This window comes from Leptosomus discolor, chromosome 1 (genome assembly GCF_034619465.1).
Source record: "Leptosomus discolor isolate bLepDis1 chromosome 1, bLepDis1.hap2, whole genome shotgun sequence".
Taxonomy (NCBI): domain Eukaryota; kingdom Metazoa; phylum Chordata; class Aves; order Leptosomiformes; family Leptosomidae; genus Leptosomus; species Leptosomus discolor.
The window spans coordinates 130127167-130151874 of NC_141391.1; the positions used below are offsets into that span (position 1 = coordinate 130127167).

Sequence of the window (24708 nt, forward strand, 5' to 3'; positions counted from 1 at the left end):
TCCCTAGAGCGTCCCAGCCACCTCCCTGTCCCACTCGTGGTCCCAGCGTGGGGATGCCGTGGGATGCGCAGCGTGGGGCACTTGAGATTTGCCGGCGCACCCGATGGGGCAGCAGCAGCCCCTGCTGCGAGCGCTGCAAAACTGCAGGCGGCTCTTCCCCAGCCCCGGGGCGGGGAGGCGATGGGGAAAGGGCCACCCGAGCCCCACCTGCAGGAACCCCCCAGCCCCGGGCTCCCCCCGGGAGAGGGCAGCCAGAGGCCCCCGCCCGGGGCCGCGCAGCCCGGGGCTCTCCCCGCCGGCATCCCGCTCCTCACGCCGCGGAGCCGGCCGCCCTCCGGCCCGTCGAATAAATGCTGCCTACAAACAAGGCACGCCGGCAGGGTGCCTCTGCTCCCCTGGGGCCAGGCGGTAGGGTGCTTTCTGGCTCGACATGAGCTCCCTGCAGCTTCGGCGTGGCACAGCGGGTATTCAGATGATAAAAGCTACTTTTTGGGAGTGTCCGAGAAAATGATGTGGAGGGTCGCGTTGTTGCATGCCTTTCTAACACACACAATCCCCCACCACCCAGCTCCTACTCACCTCTGGCTTGTTCAGCATCCCTCTGCACCAGCAAGGGCTGCGCTGGCAGCCTTCCACTCTGCTGGGACCGCAGGAGATTTCACGCACTCACGCCCTGTCTGGGCTTTGCTGTCCTGATTTGCCCCGCAGAGGTAGGGGACCCCCAGCCAATGCATTTCATCCAGGTCAGAGCCCTAAGCACTCAGCCAGCTGTGAAAGAACAAAACAAAGGAATCTCCTTTCTGTTAGCAGAAGGTGACAAAAAAAAATTTGGGATAACCCTCTGGGGTGTTTCCATTTTAGAAGTGAAGAGGGACTACGGGAATATTGTTCCCCACAAGATTATTGCTTTTGGTGATTTGCCCTAGAAATGCAACAAGCTCGGAAAACCACAGAGGTGACAGGGGAAAAAGGTGACACGGGTGAAGGGACGCCACAGTGAGGGATTTCACCATCATAAAGGATAACAGAGAAGGCAGGGCTAACTTGCATCATTCAAAACCGGGTTTCAGATTCCTCTGTCACCTGCCCTTTTCACAAAGCTTTTCTCCAGAGGGTTTTTTTATGCACTGGGCATCAGGTCTCAGCATCCTGAACTTCTCCTGTGGAGGCAATGATATGCTGAAATGCCTTCACAAATATCCACAAAAAAAGCAGGCACACTGGATTTACTGTTCTTGATATTTCTAAGGTAAAAATTAAGCAGACCATATTAATTTAAACAAATCTCATTCCAGACTACATCATCCATACAAAGACATACGGAAGGGCACAAATCCCAGAAAAACAAGGCAAATAAAGAAAAGAAAAACCTTTTCAGATCCTCGTTTATGATTGCTACCTTGTCTTTCCCTTCAGCCCTGACCTGAGTCTCACCTATGACTGTGCAACTGAACTACACAAAACGCAAGGACACCTCCAGGGATGTCACCTTTGGACTCCATTTTCTCACTCTGATGCTACCAACACTGCCCCCCGCCCCCCTCCCCCCCGCCAAGTCTCCTGTGCGTGCCCAACTCCAAGGTCCTTGCTTTGCCAGGGCGCAGCACTCCCCGGGTGACCAGCAACCTGCAACTGCTTCTAGCATCCTGCTGTCTCCCACCTCCAGGTGGGTGGGATGCTGGTGGGAGGCTCTGCATCAGCAGCCTTAGGGGAAGGAGTCCTCTGTCTGTCTCTGTTGCATCCAAGAAGCCACATGTGTTTCTGAGACACGGTGCTGCTCCCCACCAGTGCGAATCACCCAGCTCTCGCAGGGAAAGGCCTCCAAGATGATGAAGTTTGGGGTCTTGCAGGCCAACCAGCCCCAATCTTTCCACAGCTGGCACTGGGACAAACATACTGGGTATCTGTGGGGCACAGGCAGTTGCCCAGAGTAGCTGGGACAAAACAACTGCCACCTCCTTGAGTGCTGCCAACCACCTCTCAGCCGAACACAGTCTGCAGTCACTGCTGACCAGGCTGGGGCTGACACTGCAACCCAGAGCAGGGCAAGGTTCATTCCCACCCTCAGATGCCAGAACAAGACGCATCCCTTGGAGGGACGTGTGGCTTTAGCAGCGCTTAAAACATGTAGTGTTTCAGGGGTGGGAGGGCACTTGCCTTTGGGGCAGGGGTGCTCCTAGTCACACAAAGGTGGGTTTCAGATCTTCTTTAAAATTCACCACAGGCTGGGGCCCGCTGTGGTGCTCTGTCCGGTGGCCCCCGCAGCCGCTGGGCTCTGTGTCCGTGTCCGTGCTAGTGCTGCCCAGGGAGCCGCGTGGGCTCTGGAAGCAGACCTCGCAGCAGGGCCGGTGGCAGCCATGAAACATCTCCTCAGAGCTGCTACTGCTGGAGTCAGAGTCCGGGTAATAGTACAGTGAGCGCAGGGAGGGCTCAGCAAGTCCCCTCGGGTTGCCCTGCTGCTGCTGCTGCCGTGGGACGCACAGCGAAGCACCCTGGGACTCCGGCCATCCTTCCGGCTGGAGGCAGACCTCCCCAGGGATGGCTGGAGGGGATGATGCTGGTGGGTGAAGGAGCCCTCCACCAGCCATCTCCCCTTCCCTTCCCAGGGAGATACATGCTGACTCCCCATGGCCCCAGCTGCCCGCCTCCTTCACCGTGGGGCTGGCATGAGGGGACACATGTCCAAGGAAGCGGGTGGAGGCAGGGGGCAGTGGGATCCTCCGCCGCCGTCTCGCCAGGTAGGGGCTGAGAGGCGTGCGGATGCCCAGGTAGCCCTCCTGGGCCCCCCACATTCCGCCCTGCACAGCTGGGGGGCCCTGGCTACCACGCAGAACTCCTCCAGGTAAGGCTGGGCTGTAGGTGTTGCCCTCCAGGCTCAGCTCTTGCAAGATTTCCCGCAGCTTCTCGCTGCTCACATAGCTGACTTTGGGGGATGACTCCCAGGCCGTGCTAGCTGAGATGTCCTGGCTGGGCAGCTGCTCCAGAGGCTGCTCCTGCCCCACTGGTGTCCCACAGTCCCGGACATCTTTAAGGCCATGTTCGATGCTGCCTCCCATGTCAAAAAGCAGCACCCGAGAGCAAACAGGCTTATTGCTCAAATGTTTCCGGATGTCCTCAGCATTGCTGCAAAGAGGTGGTGTACCCAGCAAGCAGGGAGGCTGACACCCATCCTGCTCCAGATCCGGGGGGCAGTGGTCCTCCAGCGCATCCCCACACAGCCCTGAGTGCTGGGTGCATGGAGCTGCTGGCAGTGCATGGGGGTCGCAGCTGCTCTCCGCAGACATCAGCTTCATCAGCTTCTCCTTGGCGCTGCTCACTTGCTCCTGCAGGCTTGCGATCACGGCGTTTTTCTGTGTCAAACAAATGTGCCTGTCAAGCATGGGGCAGGTGGAGGGTATGAAAACACCACCAATTTGGAAGCAGGCACTGCCAGAAAACAAATTGCTCCTCTCTAAATGGAGAGGTGCTCTGAGGCAGTGCAGCCTGCAAGAGCCACACTGGCAGCGTGTATGACCTTGTCCTCCCCTGGAGCCCCCCAGATCCCCCCAGATGTGGGTGTGGGAAGGGGGCACCTGGGGCAGGCAGCTCTCCAAACCGGGGTGCTCCTGCCCATGCAGCATGGGTGAAGCAGCAGGAGGCTGGGCGCTTTCCCAAGATGGAGCATCTCCCCTCTAAATTAACCATGTTTGACTGCGCTGTGGGAACCAGGCTCTCCTGCTCTTCTCCTTACATGTTTTTTTTTTAAACCCTCCAAATTATGCCTAACTTTTGGTGCTTTGGGGTGCAGAGTGATGTGACAAAACAAAGCAGCTCCTCCCCTCAGGAGGGAAGAGGCCAGAGGGGGAGTGCCAGTGCAGACCAGGGCATAAGGAAGGGCTTCCCACCCTGCAAAGCCTTCAGCCCACAAAAGGGAAGGGGAGAAGCCAGTGCAGCTGAGGGGGGCCAGCAGAGCCCCCGTACCTCAGTGAGGAGCCGCTTCATGGTGTTTTTCTCCCCTATAAGCTGGTAGAGCTGCTCCTCGCTGTACACCGAGCGGCAGCTTCTGCTCGGGCTGGTGAAATATTTTGCCATGTGGCTCGCTGTTTGGCTTTCTTCTTCAAAGGCTTTCCACTGCTTGAGCTGGGGAGCAGAAGAGGGTGTTATTGGCGCGGCATGCACAGCCCCTGCTGACATGGGGGGAGGCAGGCGCAGCTCGAGCACGAAGGAGACAAAGGGACAGACTGGGGGGAGACAAAGGCAGGGTGTGACGGAGGAGCGGGGACGGGTGGTGAGAGATGGCTGGGCAAGGGGCTGCAGTGTCACGTGGAGCCTCCCACCCATCTGAGCCCTACCCTGTCCCTGGCTCCAGCTTTTAGTGCAGAGAGGGTCAGTGCTTGCCTGCACTGCAACCTCTAAGCATGCTCTAAAAGCCTCCTCCCTTTTCTCCCCCCTCCCTGACTCCATGACAAAGACAGTGTCACGGATGCCTCCTTATCCCCGAATCACCAGTGACAAGCTGAAAACCAGCCATGCTTAGTATCCATTTTTCTCATCTAGTGTCTGTGTGGAAGCCTTAAGCAGCCCAGCTCCAGCTGCTTATTGATCTCAGATGAGCAAGAGCAAGCCCATTAGGAAAAACAAGTTGATGAATTAAAAGATCCAAGTTAAATAAAATGTTCAAGGCCCCCAGGCTACAGTAGAAAAATGGTACAGGCAGAGTGCAAGTACAGCTCATCAGCTCCTCCGCCCTCACTCCGAGAGCCCTTGTGCTTGGCAGAGCATCGCCAGCAGGCTTGGTGCTTGTCAGAGGAGGTTTGGATCCTGCTCCCAAGGGCTGCTCATCTAGTGGGTTGCAGCTCTGCAGATAGATACATTGCATCAACTGAGGTAGGAGGGGACCTCTGGAAATCATCTAGTCCAACCACTCTGCTCAAGCAAGGTTAGCTGGAGCTGTCTGCCCAGGACTGTGTCCATCTGGGTCTTGAACACCTCCAAGGGTGGAGACTCTACAGCCTCTCTGGGTAACCTGCTCCAGTGCTTTATAACTTTCACAGAACAAAATACTCAAACTTTTTCTGATGTTTAAATAGAATTTCCTGTGTTTCACTCTGTGCCCATTGTCCCCTGTCCTGTCATTGGACACCACTGAGAAGAGACTGGCTCCCCCTTCCCCAACGCCACCCCCATCAGTATTTATACACATTGGTGAGATCCCCTGAGCCTTCTCTTGAACAGATGTGCCCTTTCTTCAGCTTCACCTCTTCCTCCCTTTCTCACCTCATTTCCTTGAGCCCAAACATCCCTCCAAACATTAAACTGAGTAAACAACTGTTTCCTCTCCATGTAACAATGGAAGCATTTTTCCTTGCTAATGTGGTGGCCAGGCACACCGCGCTGCTTCTGGAGGACACGGGAAGGAGAAGAGCCTCACTTCACCACAAAAACACTTCCTTCAAACATCTCCGCGTCCTCCTCCTCACTTGCGGCAAAGCCTGGCTTCCTTCTCCAAGAGCACAGAGGACGACAACCTCCCCTGGGGACCACCAGCAGCCACGAAGCCTCTGAGCCTGGTGAGGCCATCTGGATGGCCAGAGCCCTGCTCCATCCCTGCCATGGGCAGAAACCCTCAGTGGGAGTGAGTGCGTGGGGTATGAAGAGAGGACAACTGCATGAAGGACCGATCCCACCACCCACACAGAGGAGAAGGAGGGCAGCAGCTGCCTCCACGTGTGCCCTCTGTGTGGCTGCCACCTGTGGCACGCTCTTACAGAAGGGTTTCTGAGCAGCAGCTCTGCAACACGCAGAGCTCCCCTTGGAGACTCAGGGTACTTGCTTGGGGAAGCAGAGCTACTGCGGGCTTGGAGGATGAGCTATGCGGGTGAAAAGAAGCAGGAAAATAAGTGCTTTGGCCCACATGGCTGCTGCTGTTAAACTCCAAAAATGTGCCCATTTCTAGCCAGGTGGTGGGACAGAGATGTCAGCATACCTGTGGGACAAAGATGAAGCAGTTGATTGTGGTTGTACACACGAAGATGCCTCCAGAGGTAAAACCAAACAGCAAGTTGTGCCAGGTGCGGAAGAAACGGTGAACTAAGCAGACAGTGCCGGCAGCCAGGAAAACAAGGTTGACCCCGACAATGAGCGTCAAGGACTGGTTGACTGGCGGGGAGCTGACATTGTCAGTCAGACCAGCCAAGTAGGTCCCATACAGCAGGAGGATACTCTGGAAGCAGAAAAGAGGTTTCCAGAGCGTGGAAAATTACACCCTGATGGTGTCAACCCCCACCTCGTACCAAGCCCAGTGAGCTCAGATACACTCAGCGCTATCCTAATTAATGCTCTTTGATCTATAATGCAGACCTTCAGCGCGTGGTGGTGATGCCGCAGCAAACGCCCAGCACGCTGCTGCAGGTCAGAAGTGGGGCTGGGGAGGGAGGGCAGGAGCAAAGGTGCTGGCAAGCCCTGGGGGTCCTGACTGAGGGGTGCAAGGAGCAAAGTGTCAGGTCAACCAGCGATGCCACAGAGCAGGGCACAGTCAGGAGAAGCAAGATGTGAAAACATCCCCTTGGGCAGCCTGGAGCAGGAGCAGCAAAGACGGACAGACAAGAGACGGAGGTCCCTGCGGGGATGCAGCGGTGGGGTGCCATCAAGGAGCACTGACGTACTGTTGAAGGAGCAGGAAGGACATTCAGAAGGAAAAAGCAAGGCAGAAGAACTGGAGGTTTAGACTGGAGGGAAGAGGATGTACTTGGTGCCTCTTTAAATAGAAATCCAGGAAACTAGTGGGTGCAATTCTTCTCCCTTCCCTTTGCTGTTTCCTGCCTAACCCTAGCATCTGAAAGGGGCCTGAAGTGCTCTGTACACAGAGGCCCTCCCTCCCCTGGCACAGGTCGGTTGTTTCAGAGCAGGCTTCCTCACTGCGCTGCCCCCCTCAAGGGTACCGTGTGCATCTTTCCAGTGTGCTCAGGATTAAACTACCCAGCATGCTGAATCCCTCCTCCAGGGAACATTGGCAGGAAACACCAAGTATTTTTTGCCTGTCTTCGTAGCATAAGGGCAGGTCTGCCTTCAGGATCATTGGGGCATACCACGTAAGAAAATCCCTGCTCCTGCAAGGACCCAGAATACAGGGAACATGACTCCTACTTTATTCCTGTGCTACCCAGTAAGTGCAAATGTTGGCTGTTTACTAAGAGTATTAAATCGTTATTTGGGCATCAGGTAGTGCTTTGTGACCTGTGGTGCAGATATTCTGTAGACCCTTCTGGACCGCTCAGTGCTGTGGCTGTTTGATGTCTGTGATGGCCACTGCCAGGGTTAGGGTCTGGAAGGACGCTCTTACAGGAAAGAGAGGTTCATGTCCACAGGCTTTGGTGAGACTCCCGACTTCAGAACACAATGAATTCTCAAGGAGGGGTTGTAATAGAGAGACCTGCCTCACTGGGAACTAGGCTGATGCCCAACCCTGCTTCGTAGGATCTGCACTGGATGATAACCACTTTCACCCTGGAGCACCTCAAAATACATGGCCCAAAGGCAAGCCAACTATTAATCCCTGAAGAAAAAAAAAACAGCATAAAAGCCCCATTTAAAATTCAGTCCCACAGTCTATGTGGGACGCAGACAACAGCACTGCTGTCTAGTAAGCTTACTTTCAGTAAGTGCAGGACTCAGTTTTTTGTTTGTTTGTTTGTTTTAATCTTGAGCAGAGGACTTTGCTACTTATTTCAGGCATGTCCTTGGCAAGTAATTTCTGTTCATTGCTCTGTGCCAGTAAAACCAGGATAACACACTGAGCGGCTTCACAAAGGGCTGAGCACATTAATGCTGTGGAAGATAAGAAGTGCTATGTACATGCAGAGATAGGGCCTACTTTCACATTAGTGTAAATCCAGGTTAAGTCCAGAGAAACCACTGAAGAAATAACTCCATGACCCCCAGCAGGCAGATAGGATCAGGGTGAGGTTCAACACAACATTAACAAAGAGTACCTAGGACTGGTAATGGGGATATTTTATTCCAAAAAGCAGTTTGTAGGAGCTGTCAGCAAAAGCATTACCTGTCTAAACCCTGACACAAACTGTGAACAAAATCAGAGGTGGAGACACAGCACTGAAAACCAGGGAATGCATGCAATCCCTAGCAGCAAAGGACTTTTAAGGACAGGCAAGACTAATGTCTTCAAAATGAAATGCAGGGAGGAGAAGGACGTGGCCATGTCATGAGGTCTCTTTCTGCTCTTTTTCCTATGATTTCAGGTAGATGATCAGAGTATTATATTACAGTGAGTCAGAAAGGAACTGCCTGTACTACACAAAGAGATGGAGCCATTCCCAAAGAAAGGCTGTGATCTCACAAGCTTCATCAACATCAGCTTTCTGAAATGCGTCCAGCCTCTGCCAACCCAGAGACACATGAGACCACAGATAATTACAGCGATAATTATACCTACATAGTTACATCAGTATAACTAACTCTTCTGGAATAAGAATGGCCACGTGCAAAGCTACAGAAGTGAAAGTGTACCTCAGTGGTATAATTAAGCTGATACACATCCTGTAAAGGTAGGCACCAAGCACTTGTTGTCATCAGCACCTCCTTGATTTGGAGTCAGAGGACTCAGAGGCTGAGCCACATAGTGCATCACGGCGGTGGACGGTCATCTGAGGCTTTATGGATAAAGTGTGCTTTGGAAAACAGTAAGACACAAGTTTTAAGTAGGGAGATAGATGAGGCGTGGTGGGTGCAGGGAGAGAACTAGAGAGAGAGAGACGGAATATGAATGGTGTATGTAAAAGAGATGGTGAGGCAGTGAAAAAGTGGCTAAAAGGGCTTTTACAAGGGAATGCAAGAAAACATCAAAGATTGGAAGGACTGGAGATGGGAGGGTTTTCAAGATGAACAGGACTAGCTGGAATCTGCAATAGACATGTAGCCTGGGAGGGCAGCAAAACTACCCATGCTGCTAAACAGTTTAGGCTGTGAAAGTGGGAGGAGGTGAGATACAATGCAAGAATCAATAAAGAGGTTACGTACCTTAAACCCTAAAATGAGAACAAGCCAAAGATCGGAATAAAGAGATGCGCAGGACTGCACCCGGCTTACTGAGCAGGTCATGCCTTTCTCTGTCGCCTAGGAGGCAAGGGGAAGGCAGAAGTGAAGGCTGCTGCCCCAGCCCGGGAATCGGCACACACCGATGGGCAGACAGGTGTATGCATCCGAGCGGGTCTCCTCTGTAAATTCCTAAGAGGAAAGGCCAAAGGTGGTGCTGCCAGGGGCAGAGGGTTAAAGCAAGGAAGATTTTGGTGCTCTGCAGGCAACAGGGCTGGTTAAACCTTTCTCTAAAGCATCTGCAGATGCCATGGATCTCTCCTGTGTCATCCAGGTGACCTGCACAGACCTGGAAATTTTGCAGTGAACCCTTATCTCTGTAATAGACCAGACATAAACCCAGCCCAGAGTGCCCAGAAGGCTTTCTGGCTTGTTTTTCTTTCTATTTTTTTTTTAAACAGCACCTCCAAACACCTGACCATCCACCAACTTTGTCCACAGAGATCAGACAGGACATGGCACAACCCTCCACTGCCCCTCCTCTTCCCTTTACCCGCAGTGAGACGCTGAGGCTTCGGAAGCACTGGACTGGATCAGAGAATACCCACGTCAAGAGCAACACGGCATCTGCCAGCACCAACGCTGCCACCATCGCCAGCAACTGGAGGTCTTTGATAATCTGCAAACACGCAAGAAGTAAGCATTACTATGGAGGTCAAATGGACACCAACAACCTCTATCCCCTTGGTTGTCTTTCTGGTTATTTCTTCCAAGGGACATGTCCATCCTAATACTACCCCCAGACTGGAGTCCAGCAGCTCACCTACATCCCAGTCAGATACAGGATCTCTGCCTTCAGCTCCCAAACTCTTGAAGACCTAATCAGCCTTGGGGCCAGGTATAAACCCTCCCTGAATGTGTGGCTAGCTGGTAAATGCTATGCCAGAAAATAGCTCTTCCAAAACACAAGTATCATCCCTTATGCCCATATCACAAGCAGAGGCAAAAAGGGTGGGGAGAAAAAGCTGGTAGGATCATCATTTTGCAAGATTAACACAGATCTCGGTGCCTCAGGAATGGGAGTTCTTGCTCATACCTGGTTCCCCTGCAAACCCTCTTGTTTCACCTTTCATCTGAGGCCTGCTTTTTTCATGTTGGAAAGTGGCCACTGAAAGCTGTAAGTGCACTGTTACATGAATAAATTTATATAGGTGGCTCCCATTCCCCTCCTAGCTGCTCTATCCCCTTCCTTCAGTGCTACAGAGGAGTACCAGCACTCCCTCCTTCCCTTCAAGAGGAGATCAGATGCATCTGGGGATGGCCCTACATCAGACACCCTTGAGGATACCTGGTTCATGTTCATCCCGCAAAAACAATCAGCCCAGACCTGGATAGAAACACCAGTGTGTAGCGTAATGAAGGCACGTGGCCAATGTAAAATGAGAACAAGACCTCACTCAGTGATGGGGCTGGGACTCCAGTGGGGAACAGGCAGCCTGCGCAGGGCACCCGCTTGTCTGTAGATTGGTAAAGCTCCTGTCTCATTGTGCAGGAATAAACAAGGAGCCCATGCCCAGCTAGGTGTGAAACCAGACCTGTAATAGCGGCACCCATCCTTGTCACGTGCCGGTTTTATCTGCTGCGCCACACCGGTTTGGGACTTGCTGGTGTTCGCCCCCCCTTGGGGAGTTCGTCCCACCCGCCCCAAGTGCTGAGTACTCACCACCCGCTTGTCTGGCACCCGCTGAGTGAACACCTTGTAGAGCCGCCAGCTTTTCCCCAGGACAGGGCCAAACACCAGGGAGGTCCCCACGCACAGCAGGCAGAGCCGCACCTGCCAGGGCGGACAGAGAGGGAGGGCTGAGGGGGCAGCCATAGGGCTCGCATGGACACCCTGCACCCTCCCACCCAGGGATGCAGTAAAGATGGGTGGGGATGTGTCTGTGGTCTTCCAGCCTCTGGAGGGTCCTATCGGATACTAGAAAGCTGACCACAGGGTGAAGGAAATTAAAAAGGTGCATATTCCTCTGCAGGCACACCTGCTGCCTGCCTTCTCCTCCCCACCCCGAGGGGCTCTTGTTGGAGGAGCAGGCAGGGAGAGCCAGGCAGCTTGCTAGCGGCAGGGGCACGGAGGGTCCCAGCACCAATAAATCACTCGCTGCCACCTCCATTAATTATCCTCAGCCCGGCAGCTGAGCAGGACAGCAGGGTGTCCCACATCCCACTCTCCCACCCAGGTGCATGCTCAGTCCCTGGTCTCGCAGGGCAGCTGCCCCAGAGCAGGACATGGGGGTTCATCACACAGGTCAGCGTTTCAATGAAGATCTGCTTTGCAGCCAAAACACTCCCCTGCAACCTCACAGCACCTGTGCCACATCAGGCAGTGGCTGTGCGGAGGATACCATCTCCCTGTTGCACTTTTACAAGCCCAGCAGCCTGCCTGCCCACGGAGCAGCTACTGTGGGTGCTGTCCTCTGCCCTGGGAACCTGCCTTGCATCCCCCCCTACCCCGGTGTGGCTGTGGTTTACACAAACAGCAAAGGCCATTCAGAAAGAAAGCACCTGGTTGCATTTTGTGTACGTGGAAACCACAGCCTGGCCAAAAGAGCCCAGCAGTGAGGTGGTGACAGGCTGCAGCTGAGAGAGAGCACATACAAACATGCACGTACATGCATGCGTGTGTGCATGTGTGAAGGCACCCACCCCAGCAAACCCCCTGCTCACCTGAATAAGCTTTTCCACTGAGTCTCCGGGCAGCAGGCTCTGTTCCTGAATCCCAAAGAGGTAAGCACTAGTGTAAGTCAAGCCACTGCCCAGCAGGGTCACAATGTTCAGATTGGGGCTGGACATCTTCACAATCCTCCAGGAAACAAAGCAGGGAAGGTGGTGACAGTTACTGAGCATCATGACCTGGCAGCACAGGGGCAAGGTCCCCTTACAGGGATAATGATGGCCATAAGGGATGCTGACACACTGCCTCCCCCCAGGCCCTGCTGTTCAATGCTCCTCCAAAAGCTCAGCCATTACTCCATGGTGCATACCCCAACCCCTCCATGGTGCATACCCCATCCTCTCCCCTGTATTGCTGGAGTGCTTCACTATCTTCAAAGTATTCATTTTCCCCTACCCCAACACTATTGTGGGACAGCAAGATCCCTTCTCCACAAAATGGATGGGTACCAGGCTTGCCCATGGCACTTCTACTCCCTACATGGACCTGTGGCACAGAAAAGCATCCCTGAGGCAACTTCAGCCAGTGTCTTTATGGACAAAACTGTAGGAAGACATGGACTTTTAGCAGCAAAGCAGACAGGGTCACCACAGCCGGGTTTCTCTGCTACCAGTTGCCTGTGCCAGGCACACAGAGATGTGCAGTGGTGCCAGCACGTGCTGCGGCCACACATCCCTGCAACAGCACAGAGCCAGGGGAAGCCGTGCCCCATGGTCACGCCGGTGGCACACAGCACAGTGCCCAGCTCAGCCCCCCAGGTTCGAGGCCATCATCTTCCTCCGCGGACCTCTGCTGTAAAAGGGCAGCAGTGGAAAACCTCACCAACGCAGCCTGGGGTGACTGTCCCCAGCTGTAAGCTTTGGGTACAGCAGCTACAAACCAGGACTAGGCTCTTCCCACTGCTCCTTCCTTTGAAGAGACACCTCCACCCTCAGCACAGTCGCAACTTCAGGAAGCTGCCAGCAATGTTCAAGTTACAGCTCCCCCTCTCTAATTTCACTCCGTCACTCATAATCCTGTAACTGTATTCAGTGAGGGGAGAATCGAGCCACCGATCTCTCCCAACCTGTCACCCTTCTCCAGCAAGACCATCAAGCGAAAGTTGCGGCTCCTGCCATCCCCCTGCGTAGCTCCGTCCCTTCGATCTGCTGCTAAGTCATTGCATTTCTCTCCCCTTGAGCTCCTTCCTGGCTTGCTGCCTTACAGATGCAGAGCCTGGGTTTCAACCTGGCTCTCTCCCTCCCTGCCTTCCTCGCCATGCCTCAGCCCCCGGGGAAAGATATTCATCAGCTCACCCTCTCAGCTGCATGCTGAAAAAGGTCTCCTTTGCCCTCCCAGGTTCAGCAGGCAGACCAGTATTTATTTGCTGTAGTGCAAATAAATAACACACATTCTTTACAGCTTCATTCTGAGAATATCTTCAGGGGCCTAAATAATTTGGTAATCAATTAAGGTGGCCACTGAACTCAACACCACTCTGCTTCAGTAAATCAAGTGCTTGAGACTGCAATGCAGGTCATGCAGCTACTGCACCGCGGCAGGCACAGGGCTCAAGATAAACCCTTACGAGCAGGACCCTCCTGACTGCACAGTGATCATAAGAAGCATTAAGTTCCTCAACACAACCAGAGCACTGGCACAGCAGCAGCTCAGGCTGCACACAGATGCACGTCTCTGTGCAAAACAACAGCACAGGGAGCACAAAGGCTTTGCCAGGTGAAGCTCGGGAGAAGGATATATCTCAGGGTTCAGGGATGGGGGGAAGCAGTTGAGAGACCATGGGACCAATGAAGCCAAGGAGAAGGTGGCGAGGAGGCAGGTGAGACAACCAGAATTGCTGAGGAAGGCTAGGTGCTGGCTGAGACAGTTTGAGCTATGAGAAATCGCTGAGCCTTCTGCTTGATTTATGCTGCATTCAGGGGAGGAGGAATTTTTACATACTTTGTGCAGACTGAACAGCACCAAGGAAAGCCCACACTTCATCACCAGCTCCTCTCACCAATGGAGATCACATTTCCCACTGATACGGACAACCACCAAGATCAAAAAAGGTTAGCAATGTCTTCAAATTACGAGTGGCCCAACAGCAGGAAGGACACGTGCGCACTGTGGAGAGCATGATGGCTTTGCTCATGGAGCTATGCTGCTCAAAGTGATGGTCTCAAGACTGTGGAGTGGAGGAGACCAGCTCTCTTTCTGCTCACTCCTGTCGATGTTTCTATTGAATAGCACTTTCAGGATGAGACCATGCATTGCTACTTTTGCCGCGCTGGAGGGCATCCATGCTCTGTCTTGTCCACAGCTCCCTGACTTGGGGAGGAAGGGAGCAGTCCAAGCAGGACTGTCTCCACCAGTGATCAACACTGGGTGTGATGGAGAAAGCTGCAATATCCCTGGCATTGTTCTTGTTTGCCCCGTGCTGCTCCTTCAGGGTTGTACCCTCCTTACCCTTAGCTGGCCATCAGCTGAGAACCTGGTCCTGAAGGAGCCCGACCCTGCTGCTCCAGCTCAGGGGAACTCTCACAGTAGGAGGGGGAAGCCCTTACCTGTTTTTCCTGAAGCGAACTGTGAAGACAAGAAAGAAGAGTGCTAGCAGGACTCCTCCAGTCAGGAATGTCCACACAACTCCCAGGAGAGCAGCAGAGAAGGATGGGGAGCTCTTCCCACTGCGGTCAGATGTCTGCGGGAGGCAAAAGGAGTGAGAAGAACGAGGACGTTGCTGGGGCCCTACTCTGGCATGATGGCTCCCATGGGTGTTCCAGAAACCACATCTCCCGAACCCCTCCTCAAGAGCAGACATTCCGGCACCAGACCAAGACCTGCAGGCAGGGCTAGTGAGATGTGTGTAGACAGGACACATGCTCTGCCACTTGTTAAGCGCACAGGAGGAGAGGGTAGTCCAGGAGCCCTCTTCTTAAGGCCAACTAGCCAAATATGAAATGAAGCTGTACAAGTGACTCATAAACCTCAGGCAGCCCTGGTCGTGGGGGAAGGGAAAATGGGCAATGGCTCCCCACTGTCCTCCTCTGGAAAGAACCTCTGGAGAAAGACCTCATGGCACCCCAGTTTGTAGCACACACTTTGGAAAGTTGGGTAGAGCATCCTTGGCTCCCACCCTTACCCCTACACGCAGCAGATAACCAACCAGCCAGCTGACGTGACTGGGAGCCATCAGCAGACCTGCCAGTCGGTGCAGAAAACACAGAAAAGGGAGTGGGACAGTGTTTTTCAGGTGTGTTACACAGTGACACACCGAGCTGGGCTCCACCCGTCTCCCCACTGGCTGGAAACTAACTTGGTCCTAGGTAGACATCAGCTGAGAACTGGCTTTTGAGGGACACTCCCAAAGCAGGTATGATGGAGGCACCTCTCTCCTTGCACACAAGCGACCTTATGGTTTTAAATCTCCATTTAAAAATAGTCTCTGCTGTCTCCCTGTTAACCTAGGATGGATAAAATGATCCTACATGAAACAAGAAACCTACTTCCACCACAGATTTAAAATACTCAGGCATTTTCAACAGGATGTGCATGTGTGGGTTCGTTCACACATACTATATGTGCACGTTGCTGACATATTTTTTTATTTTCTTTTTAAAAAAAGCATTACTTTTACTTAACTGCTGGCGCATCCCCTTTAAGGGGAAAGAGGAGGATGGGGACTGAGCTGGGATCACACACTTCCTCACTAACTTCTCTGGTGTTAAGTCCTTTCTCAGGCATTCCAGTTCACCCGCAAGCAATTTCTACAACAGAAGACCATTTTTCCAACAGCTGCCCCTGTCCCAAACTCCCAATTCTTCCTTCAAGGTCTGAGCTGTTCCTGCTTCCAGCCTTGCTAGAAATAAATCTGCAGGGAGAAGTAAGGCTGTCGTTTCAAGGCAATGCCTCATCTCCCTCTTCCCCAGCTGGGCTACATCTCCTCTGGGCGAGAAAGAACAAGGCACAGCTTGGAGAATTAAAGCCAACACGTAATTCTTAAAACAAAAATGTGTCACTGCCACGCAAGCACAGCTGGTCTCCGGGCTCGTGGCAGCTCACTCACGGGTGCCACGCTGGTCTCAGGGCTGCTGGATAAGGCAAAAACCCTGGCTGGGAGAGACAGGCAGCCAAGAGCTGCTGCTGCTGCGTTATGCTGGGATACAGCTGCACACACAGCTCGGCCTCACTTTGCAGCCGCATGGAGGGATCCCTGGGGAGATATTCATCTCCCTCCTGCAAACTGCTCCCCACCTCCCCTTCTCTCTCCCCATCCCCTGGGGGGGGGTCTTTTGGCTTTCTGGGAAATGAAGACCGCACCCGACGGTGGAGCTGGTCAGCCAGGTCATTCCCCCTCCCCTTACAGGAGGACTTGCTGTGCAAAAACCCCATCATTTGGCAAGAATCAGGGCCATCTTCTCACCTGCCTGGAGCTCAGAGGGGCTGATGGGGCTGTAACGCCATCCTATTTCTGCGCCTTACCTGGTTGAGCCCGAGGGTAACACCTGGCTTTTGCCAGTAAGGTGAGCAGGGCAGACTCAGCATCCCAGGGCTCCCACACTTCACTCCCAGATGCATCCACCAGCACTATCTTTTCACCTCTGGCTGCTGCCAAAAGCATTACTGCACCCTCTCCTTGGCAACCACTAAGGGATCATAAACACCCCTGTAGTGTCCACCTTTCCTTTCCAACACACAGACCTCCCCCCGCCCTGACTGCTGTTTCCCTGGATGTTGACGCTACTTGAAGTTGATGGAGCGCTTCATTTGCTGCTGAGAGAAGTAAATCCTGGCCCTAGCAGGGGGAATATTAATTGTAAGGCAGCTGCCAGAGACAGAGGAGCCAAGCAGCTTATGGTCTTCTAATTAAAAGCCCATGGTCGTGCAGGACGTGGTGGAGAGCCGAGCGGGCCAAGCCTCACTGGTCCATTCAGCAGCCTCAAGCGAAGCCAACTGCAACTAAGTGCACCCTGGTGTCATTTCTACTGGCTTAGTGGTGGGGGGAGAGGTACCATTTATTACAGATGATGACTTTTAATTAAATCCTGCTCTATTCATATTTGAAAAGCATTTTGAAGTTCAGGGGATGGGAAAGGTCAAGGGCAGAGGAGGCCATCCCAGGATACTCCTAAGCAGCTGTCACACCAACCAACACACGGCAGGGCCGCTTGACACAACTTGGCTGTCATGGCTGCTTCCTCACCTTCTGCCTAACTGCTGGGTGTCATCTAGGCAGGGCTTGCCTTGGAGGCCATCCCAGGAGGTGACAGCACGCGGACTCCAGCTGGACTGGGACTGCTAGGCACCTGCGCCCTGTGCCCCCCTCTCCATCCCTCCACCCAAATCCACTTCTGTGGAGCAAACCTCACACCCCAGAGCACTCCCCCGCCTCCTTACGTACCACTGTGACAGTGCAGAGCTCCTGCAGCGCCTGCCGCTGCTGCTCCTGGCTGCCAAAACTGGAGCTGCCATCACAGAGCTCAGAGCAGTTGAATCCCGGCTCCATAGCACATCCTCAGCCGTTATCCAGCTGTACCTCCGCCCCTGCGCGAAGGAACACAGTCGATTTCTCCAGCAAGAAGCCGCCTTTGGCATACGCCAGATCTCCCACCTGTCAGCAGGGTGTTGGGAAGGGGTCTGGCAGCCCAAGGCTGAGCTTACCCAAAGCAATGAGGTGCACATCCAGAGCCAGAACGGGGAGCACCCACCTCCCGGCGTCCCTCAGGGTGTCCTCTGCGACGAGGCGAGTCAGCACAGGGCACGGGTCCCCATGGAGCACGGTGGCATCCCAAGCCCTGCTATGCCACCCTGCAAGACAACACACATTGGGGTCACAGAGGCCCCTGGCCCCTACACCCCAGTTGCAGAGTCGAAACCAGGTGCTGTGCAACTCCAAGATGGAGCATGGCACCCCAGCCCCCCAAGTTCGCCGATCTCCTCTGCCAATGCATTTTCCAGCACTGGTGCAATTTCAGGGCGTATCTTTGCAGGTCCCCTCTCCATGCCAGCAGCCACTGCCAGCTTCCTGGTGCATTCCCGTCTTCCAGCAAATAACCAGCAAGTAAAGACAACAACAAACAGCAACAAGTGTTGCCATCGCTTAATGGGACCTACACTCAGGCCCGGACCAGCAGGAAAGGAAGGTGCTTGAGTGTTTTGGCTCACTTGGCTGGAGCAGCAGCCCGGCTAACTGAGGAGCAAGCTGTTTATTAAGGAGCTTTAAAAGCCTGGCACCTCCATGCTCCTCATCCCTCCCGGCACTCTGGCTGCCAGGTATTATCCTTGCCTGCTCCAGCTCCCCTTGCACCACCTTTGCTTCTGTTCCCTCTTTTGTTTCTCTTTTTGGTGGGGATTTTAATAGGCCTCATTACCATTTTAGACATGAGGTCATACTTATCCTCAAGCATCCTTACTCAATTACCATTGTCACCGGTTTTAATTAGCTTCCAGCGCACGACCATAAGCAAGTCTCCCGTCGTTAGCAGCTGAGGAGGAAGCGCAATAGCTCACTCCCTATTTGCTCCTAACAACAGGTGGGAGGAAAAATATGATCCGTATCATTCCCCTTCAGGCTGCTCCCCAGCCAAGCTTCCCCTGCGCCTGGTTGGTGCTCCATCCTTCCCTGCCACTACTCCCCACACTTTGATCCCCTCTCCTCACAAGTCCTTTCTTTGGAAAAACTCCTGTCATTAAGTGAGCAAAGAAAAAGTAAATTAAAGTGAAGCGTGGTCACCAGGACCCAGTCTGGAACTTGCTGTTCTTGCACAGGGAATCATCAGGATTCAAATGCCAGAAAAGCTACAGGCGTTGTTCTCAGCTCACGTAAACTGATTTTCAGCTTTAGAGAAGTCGCTTGCAAGGCTCAGCCCGAAAACGTCAGGGTCAGCAGGCCACTCGTCCAAAATTAGCAGAGCCACCTTTGAAGTGACAACCGCAACTCTCCCACTGGCAGAAGCCCTGACGTACCGTGGGTCTGGACGCTGTCCTGCCTGTGCCAGGACTGCCCCCATCACGAGATCAGCTCACTGCATCCTACAAACACAATATCACACATTAGCCAGACTTACGATTTTACGCACGTGATAGAGGTTTTTTTCCAAGAGCACTGGTGCAAGCAGGTCCATCAAGCCTCCCTGTCTCTCTAGCTTGTAGCAAACTGTGGTGGCATTTCCCTCACAGCAGGACCACCTTCTGGAGGTTTCCATGCCCTTCATCCCTCAGGCTGAACAATCAGACAAGGGGTACGGCTGCAGGAGATATCCAGCAGCTGCAGCAAACACCAGGTATTGCAACAACAGTAGAAGGGCAGTGGAGAGGAGGAGCCAGGCTCCAGGTGAACAGTTCAGGGATAACACTGGTAAATGAGATAGCATGTGGAAGGGCTGCATGCAGCGTCTGAGGATGGGGGTAAGAGAGGGGCACTGAATGCCAAGAAGACTGTAGGCAAGAGCTGCCCAGCTTCTCAAAGGGCTTAACTCCTCCTCATGCCCCCAGGTGTGTTTAAGGACAAGGGTTCTCCCTACAACCCCTATAAGTCCCTGTAGCCTCCTGCCATGTCAGAGGGGGAGCCCGCTTGCCAAGTGGACAACTACCAAGGCTGGCATGAGGCTAGCAGGCACAGCCCTCCCGTGGCTCACAGATGGAGATGTTTCCACAAGGAGCATCAGTTCAGCTCCCATCCCACCAGGAAGCCACCCCTCAGCAGAGCGCAGGAGCCCCTTGGGGTCTCCCCAGCCCCCACCCCACTATTTCACATATGGCTCCTGCACAACATTCATAACAAGCCAAGGACAATTAGCGCTCATTAGTATGCAACAAAGCAAGCACTGGTGTGGTTGTCGCCCAAAGGCAACAGGCATTTCCAGCCCAGCTCCTGCCTCTCGTGAGAGCTGGCAGGAACACTGCTCCATGGCCTGGAGAACACTCAAGGGGGACCAGCGCTGCGGGGGGGGTCACTGCCCTTCAAGGTGAGTTTGGGCGACAGTTGGGGAAACAGACAGCAACACGGGTAAGAAAACACATCCTTAAAATACAAGGGTCTCTTGAGGGCAGACATTTGTAGGGTTTTGTTTGGTTTTTGGTTTGTTTTTTTTTTTTAAGACCCAAAGGCCCAACAATTCTGGTAGATCACTTCCAGAGCAGAATCACAAAATGCTTTGGGTTGGAAGGGACTTTGTTGCATCATGTCCATGTGCACGGCACACCAATGCTCAGCCATGGCCCAATACTAGCCACTATGACCCAACCAGCCAGCAGATGCAAAACCACAGAGACCAAGGAGCATCTAGCCCAAATCCCCTGCCATGGACAGGGACGTCTTTTACTAGATCAGGTTGCTCAAAGCCTGGTCCAACCTGACCTTGAACACTTCTAGGGAGGGGGCATCCACAGCTTCACTGGGCAATCTGTTCCAGTGTCTCACCACCCTCAACGTAAAAAATTTCTTCCTTACGTCCAGCCCAAGTCTACAGTCTTTCAGTTTAAAACTGTCACCTCTTGTCTTGTCACCACAGGCCTTGGGAAAAAGCCTTTTTCTTTCTTATTTGCCCCCTTTAAGTACTGGAAAGCCGCTATAAGGTCTCCCTGGAGCTTCTCTTCTCCAGGCTGAACAACCCCAACTCTCTCGGCCTTTCTCCATAGAAGAGGTGATCCAGCCCTCTGACCATTTTTGTGGATCTCCTCTGGACCCACTCCCACAGGTCCATGTCTTTTCTGCGCTGAGGACTCCAGAGCTGGATGCAGCACTCCAGGTGGGGTCTCACCAGAGCGGAGCAGAGAGGCAGAACCACCTCCCTCGACCTGCTGGCCCCACTGCTTTTGATGCAGCCCGGGATACAGTTGGCTTTCTGGGCTGCAAGCACACATTGCCGGCTCACATCCAATTTTTCATCCATCAGCATCCCAAAGACGTTGTGCACAGGGCTGCTCTCAATCCCTTCATCACCCAAGAGGAGTTAGTTCTCATTTTCTGTGTTTGTCACTTCAGAAACATTAGGCTCCCATTTGGGTAATTTCAGAAGAAAAATCAGCTCCTAGATAGCAGAAAGGCAAAGCTGAGGGCATTAACACCTCCTTGTGCTCCTGTTAGTGTGAACATCACAGAGGGAAAAGGGAAGCCAAAGAGTGATGCCGACTGTAAGTGGAATTTACTGTCATTTGATTTTCAAACAACAGATGTGAGGGAACACCACGAGAGCATCTTCCGTCAGCCCGCACATGCCATGGAAGCAGTCACAGCATCAGGTGAAGTAGAGCCCTTGCTCAGCCCGCCAGCTCTGCTTGCCTTGTTCTCCGCTTGCTGCCTTTGGTCTCTGTGGTATTACATCTGCCGGCTGGTTGGGTCACAGTGGCTAGTATTTGGCCATGGCTCAGCATTGGCATGCATGTGGACATGATACAACAAGCCTGAAGTTGATAGGAAACAAGTGACTGAACCACATGAAAAAATATTAGCATTACCATCTTCTAACATAAAAAGGAAACACTGGCTGTTAAAAACAATATTCAGGTAAAAGCAATTTGTGGTCATCTCAATGGTTGATCTTCAGGGCTGGAAAACCTGTTTCTTTAGATCCTTCAAGACCCCAGATTACTTATCTACCAATGCTGTGGAACTGTAGACTAATGCATAAATATCCCTCAAAAAAAGATGCAGCTGATGATGTCTAAATGCACATCTTGACTCTCTCAAAGCTTCTTCTTCCTTTCAAAACCTTTCTTTTGAAAAAGCAGAGGGGAAAAAAAACAAAACCAAACAAAACCTTAAAGAAGCTGAAAAATTGATGCAGCATGTATGGGCCCAGAGCAGGCAGAATGAACATTTCATCCCAGCCAGTTCCTTTTGTTCTACCATTGAAAGAAAGACTTCTTCCCAAAGAACAAGGTGATGTCACAGCTCGGTGAATGAAAAGGTAGAAAACCGAAGATGTCAAATGGCAGACAACAGAACAACCGCATTCAGAAATGTGCCAGTTTTCATGAGGCCTGCAATCCTGTCTGGTCATATTAGCCCTGACAGAAAAACGGTACACGTACAGCTCTGCAAGGGAAGAACAGAGCACAGCTGGGGAAGCACATCTGTTGGGAGGAGCCTCTTGGGAAGATGGCTGTGTGGCCAGCTGCGACCCATGCCTTTGCTGCATGCCAGAGAGACAGAGAAGAACAAGCAGCAGAGAGGAGTGATGTGCAGAGAGCAGAGCCACTCCTGCCACCATGGTAGGGCTCTGCTGCTACTACCACAGCTGATGGGAGATGGAGGTCTGCTGGTGGGGACCAGCCCTAGCTAGACAGGACGCTGGGCCGCACTCTTAAAACAGCAAGTTGTCTGGATAACTGTTCGAGTGAGATGAATAACATGAGATGGGGTTTTGCAATTCAGAAAATGCTGGCACTTCCGAGACAGGCTCTTGCTTTTCCCTCCTGCTGTTCTTGTCCAACAAGATCCCGTCTTGCTTGACCTGTGAAACCTGCAATATTGCCAACCCCAAGGGGATCCAAAAAAAAAAAATAATCACAAGCTAGACTTAGTACAACACCCCCCCAAACGGAGCCTGTTAAAAATTGTGAGTTAAAACGCACAGTGTATCTGAAGATTATTTTTAATTTATATTTAAAACTTCAGCATCTAAGTTTTCACACTTTCCCCTGCAGACACAAAAGGAAAAATAAAGAAACCCAAGAAACTCTGCTCATCATATAATCCTAAAACCTGGGTTACAAAGCCTCAATCCCCAGGAACACCAGAGGGCTGCAAAGCCATCACCCTACTTCTCAGGGACTGCGCCACACTCTTCCTCCATCCCGCACTTGCCCCTGGGATTTCTAGAGGCACCTCCAGGCCTCTTGGATATCTTCATCCCTAGCAGACAGACAGCTAGCTCACTGCACAGCTATGTAATGGGTCACGTCACAGGGCCCAAATTGGGTCATCTTCCCACCCAGGCAGTGTCCCTGGCTATGCTCTGCGACCCATGCCCAGGGTATGGGTGATAGCCACCAGGAGCTGCAGGACCTTGCTATACGCAAAGGCAGGAGAGGCAGGACAAGCTGCTTCTGTCTCCCAACACACAGGGAGACATTCAAAACCCACCTGGATGTGGTCATGTGCAACTTGCTCCAGGTGACCCTGCTTTTTAGCAGGGGGGTTGGACTAGATGATATCCAAAGGTCCCTTCCAACCCCTGCCATTAGGTGATTCTGTGAGCTCACCGGGTGACTCTGAAACCTGAAATTCCATGTTGACTGAAGCTAGCTGCAATTTTGAAGCCTCCCATCTGTTTCAGATAGCATCTCCCACAATCACGAAGGCAATCACCTCTGAATGCTGATCTTACCAATCACCCCCATGCTGCACGTCTGTCCACTGTAGGTCCCCCAGCTCGAGAGGATGGCACCAGGCTGGCATGTTTAGCTGTGTGTCTAGACTTTTTAACTTTTTAAATGCAGGTTAAATGCCTGCCCAGCTCTTTTCAATTCTGTGGTTTATGTTTTGAATATAAAGAAACCTCCATGCAAAAGAAGTAATGACTTTTATTGAATCACCAGCAGTGCTGCAAGAAGCCAACTCACCAATCTCCCGCCAGGGAGCTGATAAGGCTTTTAACTCTCTAATTGCTATACAATGATAGGCATGCAAGTAATAGAGACAGAATCTCCTAGATTGGAGATGCTCAAAGGAAGGAAAACTGGGAGGAAATACTGAGAGCCTGAGGAGATGTGCCACAGATGAGATCAGTATGACCAGAGCTTATGGGGAGGTGAGCCGAATGCCTGGAGCTGCCACTGAGCAACCCTGTGCCACGCAAAGACCCGAGCCCTCCCATGTGCCCAGCTGTAGCAGTAACCGAGCAGTATGCGGATGAAATGAGTGTAAACCTCCAAGTTTCTGCCTCCCCAAAGAGGCTGGGAGCCCAGGGGTTGGCACTCCACCACCTATCATGCTCAACTCATCACTGCTGGTGCCAGGCGGCTCAGCAGAGCTCCCCACGCAGTGGCCAGCCACAGCAGGAAACAGCCAGAAACCCCTCGGAAAGCTCCTTCCCACCAAATATAAGTGACATCATTGGTACCCCCAGATGGAAGACCAACTTTCTGCAGTGAATGAGAGAGGCAATAAGATCTCTGTTGCAAGACAGCAGCCTCACCACTCGGGGATAAGTCAGGTGCCGCTCCCCCACCATAAATGGGGCAAGGGACATGCCCCAAGCACAGCTCTGAGAAGATGCGGTGCTGCTCCTCAGACCTTCCCATGCCCGAGCCTCTGCCCCCCGGCTGGAGATTATAGTACATAATGACCCAGCAGCCACACTGCATAACAACGAGGCCAAGCAGAAGTTTTTCACCACTTTGAGCAAAATCTTGGGCTTTCATTATTCCATGACGACTTCATCAATCATTTCATTTACTGGTGGGAGACCACACATGTAGATGCTGTTCTGCCTCCATGGGGCAACCTCCCCATTTGTCCCCAAGCCCTGGGCCAGGAAGGTCCTGATCCCAAACACTAGGCACGTGGCAGATGACCCAAAAGTGAGGCAGCAGGGGCAGCCCCTCCAAAAACACACAGCCATTTCCATGCTGAACCACACCTTCGTCAGAAGCAGCCCTGGCTGGTTGCAGGGCCAGACTGCACAGCCATCATGCCCTGTGCCTGCAGCTCCTGCCCGCCAGGCTGCCCGGTGCACCCAAGGAGAAGAAAGGGAGGAATCCTGGATCCCTGCCCCGGGATGGCTGGCACCTTGTCACAGGACAAGGATGCTGCAGGAGACCCCGTTGTGGCTGCATGATGCTCGCACTTGCCCACTGGGACACTGACTCAAGGTGTTGTGACAGTGTCCTAGTGCTCAGAGCCTGGGATCCCTGCCCATCCACATTGCCTCTGTTGCCTATATGGTCCTCTCCTGCTTCCATCCATCTGCAGACATGACCTTTTTCAAAGAGCTGCCTTTTCCCAGGCCATTCCCATCAAA

The 24708-nt window shown here is 52.8% G+C and overlaps 1 protein-coding gene across 1 annotated transcript; it reads right to left on the reverse strand.

Moving 5' to 3' along the window:
- Positions 1 to 1556: 1556 nt before the first annotated feature.
- GPR156 (G protein-coupled receptor 156) lies at positions 1557 to 17477 on the reverse strand. Its single transcript, XM_009952880.2, has 10 exons — positions 17402 to 17477; positions 17142 to 17284; positions 14308 to 14441; positions 11755 to 11890; positions 10754 to 10864; positions 9584 to 9709; positions 9016 to 9111; positions 5966 to 6202; positions 3961 to 4119; positions 1557 to 3350 (listed from the first exon to the last, which is right to left on the reverse strand). Exons 2-10 carry the CDS (start codon positions 17244 to 17246, stop codon positions 2181 to 2183), a joined length of 2274 nt encoding a protein of 757 aa, XP_009951182.2. The 5' UTR covers positions 17247 to 17284; positions 17402 to 17477; the 3' UTR covers positions 1557 to 2180.
- Positions 17478 to 24708: the final 7231 nt, after the last annotated feature.

What these genes read in the sequence shown, in the direction of transcription:
- GPR156 (XM_009952880.2), bottom strand. Translation starts at nt 17,246, where the DNA reads ATGGAGCCGGGATTCAACTGCTCTGAGCTCTGTGATGGCAGCTCCAGT. An exon ending in AGCTCTGCACTGTCACAGTG is followed by an intron (nt 14,442 to 17,141) that starts GTACGTAAGGAG and finishes TGCCTCCCGCAG; the next exon opens with ACATCTGACCGCAGTGGGAA. An exon ending in TGAAGCGGCTCCTCACTGAG is followed by an intron (nt 3,351 to 3,960) that starts GTACGGGGGCTC and finishes TGTTTGACACAG; the next exon opens with AAAAACGCCGTGATCGCAAG.